At 32.8% G+C, this 11854-nt stretch overlaps 1 protein-coding gene across 1 annotated transcript; it reads left to right on the top strand.

Moving 5' to 3' along the window:
- Positions 1–2273: 2273 nt before the first annotated feature.
- Positions 2274–9066, top strand: SPP1 (secreted phosphoprotein 1). The gene is made up of 7 exons (XM_074273494.1): positions 2274–2473; positions 3034–3119; positions 3231–3272; positions 4937–5017; positions 5472–5513; positions 6579–6839; positions 8193–9066. The coding sequence occupies exons 2-7, from the start codon at positions 3063–3065 to the stop codon at positions 8652–8654; spliced, it is 945 nt and encodes a 314-aa protein (XP_074129595.1). The 5' UTR covers positions 2274–2473; positions 3034–3062; the 3' UTR covers positions 8655–9066.
- The last annotated feature ends 2788 nt before the right edge of the window (positions 9067–11854 follow it).

Here is an 11854-nt window from a genome sequence, read left to right as displayed (position 1 = left end):
AGTAAACTTCAATGCTTACTGTATCTGTATGGTGCTTTTTAGAATATATGAATTTACTCCATAGATTTCATAACATATCAGACCTGTGTAGGTAATGTTTTCAAGCAACAAGTTTATTTAAAATGTAGCAATAAGAGAACTATTTTACAAATTTATTTTTTTTAACACTTAAGAATTTACACATATTTATAAAATATATAATATTAGAACACATGTATATATATAATCCACTATGGACAACAAGATTAACTCATTTGGAATAGCACCTAGTTCTAACATCACTAAAACAAAACAAAACAAAAAACTATGGATTTTTCCATTAACCTTGAGAATAAATTCTGAACACTACTTGGCATAAGTTCAAGTCAAAAAGGAATTGACCTGTGAAAATGCTAATAAAGAGGTCCATTTATCTTACATTTCACTTTGCACACAATCCTTTAAACAATTCTGTGAGTAAATGAGCATTGAAATCCACATTTCACAATTGGAAAAATGTGACTGAAGCTAAGTGACCTCAAATGACAATTAAATATTGTAGCCAGAAATGAAACTCTAAAACTTCTGTTCCTACATTTAAATTATATCTCTGACCTGCTCTTTCACAAGTGTGATTTTTAAAAGTTTTCACATTTTTAGGTACATGAATATTTTTTTAAAAGGCTCACAAATTAATTAAATTAAATTAACATTTATATAAATTGTGGAACACAAAGAGACACAAATTGTGGGACAGAAACCCTGTCTGACTGGTACAGTCTGACTGGATCAAATGAAATAATATTTCTAAAAAAACTTAGCACTTAGTAAGTGTTGTATAAATGCTGATTCTTTTCCTCCCCTCTCCTCTGGAGTCAAAGGAATTAGAATCAAATCTTACATTTTAAGCTTCCAGTGTGTATCACTTGAGAAAGTCACTTAACTCCCCTGGGCCTTAACAGTCTCATCTATTATATGTATAGTTTGGATTCAGTGCTTTGGAGGTTCCTTTGAGCTGTGAAAGTATGACTTAATTCCATTTTTTGTATATGTGATATTCTTGTTGTTTGGAATTAAAAATCTTAAATATGAATGGTGCCAAATGACAATACCACAATCAAGCAAAATTTTACAGGATCATAGATCTTTATTTTAGCAACATTTGGAGTAGGCTATTTTTTTATGACAAAAAATAAGATCTCTGTTGATATACAAGCATGCCCTGATGATTCATATTGTTTCAATAATGCAACATAAGTGCTATCTCCCTCAAAGTTGTTGTTAGGTTCAAGAATATAGTGTGTGTGTGTGTGTGTGTGTGTGTGTATACACATACACAACTGCACATACATATACAATACAATGTGAAGCTAGGTGACCTCAAATGACAAATACTGTAGCCAGAAGTGAAACTTTAAAACTTCTCTTCCAATATTTAAATTGTATCTCTAGCCTGTATATACTCATATACACATGTACCCATGTGTGTTCATGTATGTTGTGTATACATGTGTAGATATGTGTGTATGAAACATACACATTTTATTGTCAACCTAGTATTTATCTTCGAATATAGATAGAATGGCTCTTAAGCATTAAGAATTTTCACAATTGTGAGCTCTTAGTGTGTCTGTCAATTCCATTTTTCTGAGACATTGTTCATAAGAAGAACATGTGTTCCTGGGGTGCTCTATGATTTACCAAACCTCAGCTATGTGTAGCAGAATGTGCTAGTGGATAAAATTACTTTTTTTATTATGAAATTGAGGCTCAGCTAAGTTTAATGATTTGCTACTGCTACTAAGTGACAGAAGAAGGATTCAACCCCAGATGTTCTCTAACTCCAAGTCTAGTACCTTTTTTCCTACTATAATTTGGGTCAGAAGAGATTAAGGACTTGCTTAAGGTGTTACAGGTAGTAAATAGAAATGCCAGTATTTGAAACCAGATTCCCTGACTCCAATCTAACTCCTTTCCATTTTCTGATTTTAAATTTTCACTTACTCTGAAAGAAATAAAAATTCACTTAACTTACTTATATCATTTGTTGCTGGTTTATTATCATGAAAAACTATGATCTCCCAATCCCTAAGTTATAAACTAAACATTTCCAGAAACTGATCTTCTTTGTTTTTATATTGTTTATTTTACCTACACCTACTCTTGAGTCTCTTATATGATGATGTGTTAAACCCTCAGAGGAAACTGCTAGGAAATTACAGAGTATGTAAGTTATGTTTTAACTATAGGGTAGTTTGTATTTGCTTTATAAAAACCACAAAACCAGAAGGAAAGTGTGGGAGAAGGTGGGCTGGACAGTGGCATAAACTCATGACATTTTTCTCCACTTCTCAGTGATTGGCTAATAAGATCTGGGACAGCATTTAAATTCTAGCTGGTCACAACAAGAGAACAGTGTGAAGAGGAGCATCTTGAAGAGAGACCTGAACAATCTTCTTGCTAATTGCACCTTTTGGCTCAAACTCCAGATCAGGTAATTATATTTTTTGTTTGTTTGCTTTACCACTTTGCTTCTTAAAATTTCCACTTGGGTGATTAGATGAAGCTGTTCTAAATTCATGAATTATTTATCTCCTATCAAAGCTCATCATATTTTAAAGCTAGGCTGAAACAATGTAAATAGGGTTTTTTACTTATATTATTTAAAAATGCAAGCTGAAAAGATTATAAAAACAATTTTGTGGCTGGTCTTTCTTATATTTGGAGAAAGATATGTAGTGCATATATGGTTGGCATTTGGATCTTACTCATGTTAAGTTTAAGTGATTATCTAGTGATATCAGCTAAGAATAATTCTAAAGTAGAGAATTAAAACAACTTATAGAATGGTAAAATGTATCCATGCTTTTTCAGTATTGGATGACTCAGTTTTTTATTCTCTTTTGGCAGTCAGGAATAGAGAAAAATAATGACATAAGATTTTAGAACTCCTTTTCAGATTTCAACTGAAAAGAGCAAAAATTTTAAAAATGTTAATGGAAAGGAAAAATTCTTCAGAATATTAAATCACTGTGATTAAATCGGTATTGCAAGGTATCACTGGAAAGACTGAGGAAGACTCCATGATGAGGACTGCAGTGATTTGTTTCTGCTTACTTGGCATTGTCTCTGCATTACCTGTAAGTAAATGTTACATTTCATTACATAGCTAAATCTAACCAATTGTGTATATTCTGCCTGTGCTAGAAATAAAATTGTACTGTAATCTCTTCATCTTTCTTGTTTCAAAGGTAAAGCAGCAGATCAATTCTGGTAGCTCAGAAGAAAAGCAGGTGAGTTTCCTTTAAAAATATTTTTATTAATTTCTTTTATACTAACTTTTACAAAATTCACGGTGCAAAATATTTATTATGATTATATCTGCTCAATAACAACATAAACTTTCTCCTATTAATTTGAACTTATTAATAAATGAGCATTAACTTTTGCCAAGCTTGCTTTAGGCTTGTGGGAAAAGGATAAAATATTGTCATGTTCCTTAGCATATTACACTCAAAGCCTGGCTAAGGAGTTTACCATCTGTTTAGGACTACAAAGTTTTTCTTTTGTAAAGTTAAAACCAAACTACATCTTTTTAAAATAGCAAATAATTCTCTGGACCACAATGATCCTTCCTCTTTAAGTATGTGACTTGCTCTTTTGTGAGCCAAGATATTGTTTTATAAATAGTTCAATTCATTGTCTGAGGTCTCTAATAGAAAGCAAAGTTTAAAATACATTTCTGATATTAGTATATAAGATTAGATGTATGGGCAAAAGCACATACAGTATCTCCTTAGATGTTTGCTGCTGAGCCATTGTCCAAGGATAACATTTATGTCTATTGTGCTTGTCAACTGATTTCAAATCACATTTCCCAAGTAAAATGGACATCAATCCAAGTCATATACATTTTACTATTAGATTGATAATACCCCAATTGCAACTGGTCTCCAAAATCAGTGGTTCTCAAACTTTTGTTCTCAGTATCTGTATACTATCAAAAATTGCTGAGGATCTGTCTAAAGAGTTTTTATTTATGTGGGTTATATTTATAGATATTTATAATATTAGAAATAAAAACTGATTTTGAATTTGCCAGATCCTCTGAAAGGATTTCAGGCAGGATTCTCTAAACCACACTTAAAGAACCACTGCCATAGATAAAACTGAGCCTAACAGCAAACAGGCATTGCTTCTGGAAACTAAACCTATACAATACAATGTAAAATTCTAGATGGAGTAGGAACCAACATAGAGTTACCTGGAATCATTGCAATTATTGCTTAATGAAGGAATCAACAGAATTTTTAACATGTAGCTTTTTCCTAATTACTTCTTGAGTACAAGATAACTTAAAATCATAAAAAAATAGGAAAACCAGAATTTTTAGAGATTATTCCTATATTCTAGCCAGATAAGGTTATCATTATCAGAAAGCATAAAAGAAGGCAAGAAAGCATCCAAATAAGTGCTCTTGATTAGAAGAAGTAAGAGAAAAACAGATTTAAAGCTGTAACTACTACCTGGGTAGTGGAAATTATATTCAGGATGTAAATAAACTCAAAGTTCTTCCTTCTGTCGCCATCACTACCATCATCCCTATCATAATCATTATGATTTTCCATATAAATGTTGGGCACATAGCAAATGTAATTTTAATGATATATTTGGTACCCCAACTCTCTATGGAGAGAGTGAAGAACAAAATTATTTAATGTTATCTTTACTTTTAGTTGAGCTTTAACAGAAAGGTCAGTGAATTGGAATATTTAGCAAAGAAGCAGCTCTTACCAAAAATGTCCTGAATGGAAGACACAACGATAACAGGATTCTTAGATAATTATGTCTTCAATTCTTATGCATTTCAAATTATTAAAGCTTCCTAATTCATTTAACATCATTTGTAGGTGCATATGCTTCCTTTTTAATAATGATAGACTTGCATTTTTTATAGCTTTATAGCAAACATCCAAATTTTGTGGCAACATGGCTGAATGCTGACCCTTCTCAGAAGCAAACATTATTAGCTACACAGGTATTTTAAAACTTTTTATGATTAAATGCTTAACTCAAGTGTTTATCTCTGTATTCAGGTACAAATAAATGCATATATCTACTTATCATTCCAACTAATCAACTTATTGGTACTTATTAAGTCTTTTTTTATGGGGAGACATTGTGTTAAATTCAGGGATACAAAATAAAAAAACATCTCTGCCCTCAATAAGCTTATATTTAACAAGGGACAAAACATGCATATAAAAAACTATTATAATATATACATGTGTGTGTTTCTTTACCTGGAATCCTCTATATTAATGAAACAACAGATCTATTAAAAAGAAATATAAAATAAATAATGTGGATGTCCTGCTGTGTTTTATGTTATATAAGATGTGTCATTTTCATACTGATGAATAAACATTTTCATTTGAATGCCACAGTCAGAAAGAGATAATCTATCCCATGTTGACCTTCTTCCCTTTTAGAATTCAGTGTCCTCTGAAGAAAGCACAGAAGACTTACAAGAGGTTAGTACTCAACTTTGAGACATTTCCCAACACAAGGAATTCAATGGGTGTAAAAAAAATTATAAAGCTTCTTTCTCCTAATAAGACTGGGCTAGATACTCTACTTCTGATAATACACTGAAAAATTCCTTCTAGACTTGCTAAGTATTTGGTAAAACTTAAAGTATTATATAAATTGGATCTGTTTGTTCAGAGTTGGCATAAAAATCAGGCATGAAAGCTTAATGTTTACACGGTATTGATTCAAAAGTACACCTCAAACTTGATTAGTAAAATATGATCACATATTTTCAAAAAGATTCATCAGGAAAAAAAATAAACATATTTCCTATCTATTTAGTCCTAAAGCAAAGATTCATTAATATCAGGCTTTAAAACTTTGTTTGAAATCCTAGAAATACACACAATCTCATATTCAACAAGTGGCAAACTAATGCCTTTGAACAATAACCAAATTAATATTTTTGTTTACATTGATATTTTCATTCCAATTTGTTTATAAAATAAATACTGTCTTTATTAGAGCTGTTAACATGTCAAAGCAATATTAATTATTTTATCACAGTGACAGTAACTTTTTTTTTTTCCTGAGGTAATTGGGATTAAGTTACTTGCTCAGGGTCACCCAGATAGGCAGTGTTAAGTGTCTGAGACCAAATTTGAACTCACTTCAGGGCTGGTGCTCTATCCATTGTACCACCTAGCTGCCCCTAGTAACTTTTTTTTTTAAATATCACCATTTTGATATACCAAGAATTCCTGATGAGGAAGCTAAATAAGCCAATGGAATGAGAAGTGTCAATACAAATGTATTTTCTTATTAATAGATATTAACTAGTTAATGCAGGTTATACTTAAAACAGTAATATATCTAGATATGTATTCAGTCAAATTTCAATTATCTAAACTAATGAGTAGTAGTATAGCAAAATAATTTATTTGCAAAATTTATAAACTGTGGATAATTTTGAAAAGAGGATATTTTATGATGTGAATTTTCATGTAGGATTTAGTAGCTAACATTTATGTAGATGTTTAAATTTCAAAAACTCTTTTGGCTTTTAGACACTCCCAAGAAACTCCAATGAAAGTCCAGATGACATTGATGATGAAGATGATGATGATGGAGATGATGGACATAAAAGTATTGATTCTGATGATTCAGATGAATCGGATGAGGTAGTCACTGATTTTCCTACTGATATCCCAACAACACCAAATTTTCTACCTGATGAACCAACAAGAGGTGATAATGGTGGCAGAGGAGATAGTGTGGCCTATGGACTGAGGTCAAAATTGGGAGCACCCTACAGCTCATCAGAACAGGTAATTCCTTTTACAAAAATTTTAGATGACTGTGAAAAAGTCTTCTCTTTAGGAAATAAGAAATTAATGAAAGAAGTGTCCAATACCAAAATTACTATTTAAAATGTTTTACTTAGTGCCTTTGGAAAATCTATATAATTTTCTATACTTTTCCTTACATACTTTTTACTTAAAAATCGTGGTCTCAAAGCTTTCTATACTTTTCCTTCTCAAACACAGCACATTTTTACTTAAAAATCATGGTCCCAAACCCCTTATTCTATCTAGACTTTCGTGGGAGAAAAGTCTCTAGAGCAGGACAATCATATTCAACAACAAAAAAAAAGTTAAGTTCAAAAAATCAAAAAATAGAATAACTATAAAAACACATATTTTAGCTAAAATTAATTACTTTCCAAGTTGAGCTATGCAGAAAGTTTTTTTTATATGGTTTACATTATTTCTCTTCATATGCTAAATGATCAAGTCACACATATAACATTCCTTCACCCATGTCAGTGTCACTGAACAGTTTTCTTCATAGATTTTCCTGTGGCAGAAATTCATTCCCTTTTGAATTCTGTCTTTTGGAATCCCTTGTTTCTGGGGAAACAATGTTAATTTTCTACATTAAGCTTTTCTGATTCTCCAAGGACTGCTGCTACATTCCTTCCCCCTGAACATAATTTTGTAATTTGCTTTTGTATATACCTATATGTGTGTCCCTTATCTGATAAAATGTGATGTCCTCATGGGCAAGTTAAGCAACAAACATTATTATGCTCTTATGTGCCAATATACTGAATTAAGAGCTGAGAATACAAATATAAAGTCAGTCCCTGCCCTTGAAAACCTTGCTTTATAGAGGGGAAGGGAGAGATAACATGTAAAAGAGAGCTAAAGAAGGTAGAGGGAGGATAAGGTCCTATATAGAAAGATCCTACAGTCAGGAGTAGAGCCTAAAGAGGTATGAAGATATATTTGGCTTGGTACTTTTCTTGATTCTGGAAAGAAGTTGCCAATCAGAAGAAGAGGATGTAGGAGCAAAATGTACTACCAGTATAAGTACCAGGTTAAAGTGAATTTTCTGAATTAGGAAGCTCCTGTATTGTGGTAGAGAAAGTTCAGAGATTCAAAAAAAAGAGAGAAAATATTTTATTTTTGTTTGTCTATCTTGGATGACAGTTTTTGATAGATAATGAACTATTGATTGATTGGTTCATATGCCTTTGTACTTTGAAATCTTTCTGAGGCACAAAAATTCACTGAAGAAAAGAACTCCTTAAAAGTAGAATTGGTCAAGTGAGAAAGAAGGTACAAAAACTCACTGAAGAAAATAATAATTTGAAATCTTTCTTTGTTGTTTTGACACAGGTGCATGATATTACAGAAGAAGATCTTACATCCCAGATAGAAAGCTATGAATCTGAAAAATCACACAAGGTGATCCCTCTCTCACAAACCCTTTCTAGGGTTTCATCTTGGGAAAGTAATGGCCAGGAAAGTAATGAAGCCAGCCAGGCAGATGAATACAGTGTAGAAACCCATAGTCATGAGCAATTGAAAAGCTTTCAACTTGAACGGAATATTTATGACAGTCAGCAGCAAAGTGACTCACATGGCAGTCAGGAAAATGACAAAGTCAGCCAAGAATTTCACAATCGAGAAGTTGACAGAGATAGCCAAGAACTTCACAAACAACAAGTTGGCAAAATCAGCCAAGAATATCACAGCCAAGAAGTCCACCTAGTCAGTGATCCTGAGAGTGTTGAAAATATTAAACCTCTGAAACTTCATTCTCATGAAGTTGATAGTGCATCTTTTGAAACTCATTAATGGGGGGAGGAATACTCAACTGTGCTTTTAGAAAGGACAAAAAAATAAAAATATTGCAGTATGGCTGGAGGAGGGAAGAGGAGAATTTCTAATACTTATTTCTAAGCTTTCTAAGTAAATAAGTCTTTGTGGCATTTGGAAACATAATGGGTTTGATTTCTAATTGTAGTTAAGTGGTATCAACCAGGTTAATGAAAGTTTAAAGTTTTCATTTCCATTTCTTAGCTGAAAAGGACATTAGTGTTTATTTTTCTGTTTTGAAGAGAATATATAAAGGCAAATGAAAATGGTTTATGCATATACCAGTGAAATATTACCTTTATGATACTGTACATTTTGGTTTTTTTAATCAATGTATATTTTGATGTGATTTTATTTTAAATAAAATGTTAGAAAAAATTCTCAGATAAAATGAGAGCAAAGATTTATTTCATATATTGCATGTGCTTTGGTGAATATTGATTCCACAAACATTTACTGAATCCTGCTGTGTCCAGAACAAAAAAAAAATGAAATATGTCCTGCCCTCAATGAGTCAACATTCTATTGGAGGAATACAACATGTAAATAGAAAATTAGATACAAAACATGTACAAAATAAGTTGGTATTGAGAGAGAGCAGGTTGATATAAAAACATTTATTAATAATACTAGAGTGGAACACAGAAGAAAAGAATTGCATAAAGAAATCAAGAGGGTAGGAGTGACATGGTTGGATGGGTAGGAGGGAAAGTGCTTCAATCAAGGCAGCCTACAACAAATCTCATAGATTTGGAGTACAGCCACAATATCGTAGATTATCAAAATTAGGGAAGACTTCTCATAGGAGGAAAGATTTTAGTTGGGATTTAAGGGATTGTATATAATCCTGCAACATTGGCTGTTTTAAGCACAGGGGAAATCCCTGGGAAGGCAAAATTCAAACAAGGGAAAATGTGCAAGGAAGTTTGTCTGAGCATGCCTAGATCACCTCACATAAAGAGATACTTTTCATCCCTTTCCACATGAGTGAAAGAGAGACAGAGAGACAAAGAGAGAAACACAGAGAGAGGGGAAAGGAGGGAGAGAAGAGGAAGGAGGGGAAGAGAAAGAGAAAGAGACAAAAAAGAGAAAGAGAGACAGAATGAGGCAGAGAAGAAGGTCGTTATGTTGATCACAATTTCTAAATATTTCTTTGATCCTTTTTTTTCCTCCCCTGCTGAGGCAATTGGGGTTAAGTGACTTGCCCAGGGTCACACAGCTAGGAAGTATTAAGTGTCAGATCAAATTTGAACTCAGATCCTCCTAATTTCAGGGCTGGTGCTCTATCCACTGCACCATCTAGCTGTCCCAGTTCCTAAGTATTTCAAAGCTGTCCAAATGAGAGTGAGGTTCAAATGTTAGCCATTCTTCCCAAATTCTTCCTTGTTTGTATGGATTTTAATTGTGTATGCTGATTATGTGAGATAATTCCTTTTCCTCCAAGCAAGCAGTATTTATTCAGCACCTATGCTGTGCCAGGCAATGTGCCAAGTGCTGGCTAGATAAAAAGAGATAAATAGGCAAAAGACAGTTTCTGTCCTTAAAGAGTTTACTTAACTGGGAAGACAACATAGAAATAAATATAGACAAGGCAAACTATATAAAATAAATAGGAAATAATCAACAGAGGGAAGACTCTAGAATTAAGGGGGGTTAAGGAAGAATTCTCATAGGAGGCAAGATTTTAGTTGGGGCTTAAGGGACGCCTGAAAAGTCAGTAATTAGAGAAGAGAAGGAAGAGCATCTCCAGGCATGGGAGACAGCCAGAGAGAATGCCTGGAGCCAAGAAATTGAGTGTCAGATGTCATATTCATGGACCAGGCCAGTTTCATTGGATTAAGAGTATGTCTCAGGAAGTAAGAAAACTGGAAATGTACAACGGGCTTAGGTTATAAAAGCATTTGACTACCAGAGTACTTTATAATTGCTCCTGGAAGAAGCTACTGAAGTTTATTAAGTTAGGGTTTGGGGAGAGGGGAATGATCAAACCTGCATTAAAGGAAAATCACTCTAGTAGAGTGACTAAATAGAGGACGAATTGGAATGGGAGAGATTTGAAACTGGAAGACCTACCAACAATCAATTGCAATAATCCAGGCATAAAGTGATTAGGACCTGCCTATAGAGGTAGCAATGTCAGAAGAGAGAAGGTATATTTGAAAGACATTACAAAAGTGAAATCATCAGACTTGGGAAATAGTTTAAATATCACTGGTAAAAGATAGTGGGAGTTCAGGAGAACTTCTAAGTTGTGAGCCTGAGGATGGTGTTTTCTTCTATAGTAAGAGGGGAGGAGTGGTAAGGGAAAGATAATGAATGAGAAGTAGAGGCACTCATTATAGACAATCTTTTTGAAGAGTTTGGTTACAAAGAAGATACACAGAAAAGATAAAGGATGATAGCCTTCTGTCTACTTAGAGACTTCCTGAATTATCCTGATCATAGAGTTATGAAGGGATACAAGTATTATCTCGCCATATAAGACTATAAACAATTTATTCTTATTTATTCCTTTATGATTGCTCACTCATTTTTACCTTTTTATGCTTCTTTTGAATCCTCAGTTTGAGCTTCAAAGTTATTTACAATTCTTATCTTCTCATCAGGAATACTTGGAAGTACTCTATTTCATGAAAAATCTAATTTTTTCTTACCCATGTAGAAATATATCTAGTTTTGCTGAGTAGGTAATTCTTGAATGTAAGCCTGGATCTTTTGTCTTTTGAAATAGCACATTCTAGGCTCTCTGCTTCTTTATAATGGTAATTGCTAAATTGTGGGTGATTCTGACTGTTGTTCTTTGGTGTTTGAATTTTTTATATCTAACCACTTGTATTATTTTTCTTTTGACTAGGGAACTCTGCATTTTGGTTATAATATTCTTGGAATTTTCATTTTAAGATTTCTTTCAGGAGGTGACCAGTGAACTCTTTCTGTTTTCACTTTGTCTTCTATTCTAAAAGATCAGGATTTTCTTTTGTGATGTTTAAGATCCTTCTTTTTTTGTCTTGGTATTGAGATGGTCCAGTGATTCCTAATTTTTTTCTCCTTAATTTATTTTCTGGGTTGTTGATGCTATGAAATATTACATTTTCTTCTATTTTTTCAGTCTTTTGATTTTGTTTTACTATATCTTGTTATTTCATGGAGGCAATGACATCTGTTTGATCCATTTTAAT

This window comes from Sminthopsis crassicaudata, chromosome 6 (assembly GCF_048593235.1).
Source record: "Sminthopsis crassicaudata isolate SCR6 chromosome 6, ASM4859323v1, whole genome shotgun sequence".
Lineage (NCBI taxonomy): Eukaryota > Metazoa > Chordata > Mammalia > Dasyuromorphia > Dasyuridae > Sminthopsis > Sminthopsis crassicaudata.
This window is presented reverse-complemented; position numbering and strand designations above follow the sequence as displayed.

Excerpts from the sequence above, each read along its gene's own strand:
- SPP1 (XM_074273494.1), top strand. The coding sequence starts at position 3,063 with ATGATGAGGACTGCAGTGATTTGTTTCTGCTTACTTGGCATTGTCTCT. Across the intron at positions 5,018-5,471 it reads AAACATTATTAGCTACACAG|AATTCAGTGTCCTCTGAAGA; the intron begins GTATTTTAAAAC and ends CTTCCCTTTTAG. Across the intron at positions 6,840-8,192 it reads CCTACAGCTCATCAGAACAG|GTGCATGATATTACAGAAGA; the intron begins GTAATTCCTTTT and ends GTTTTGACACAG.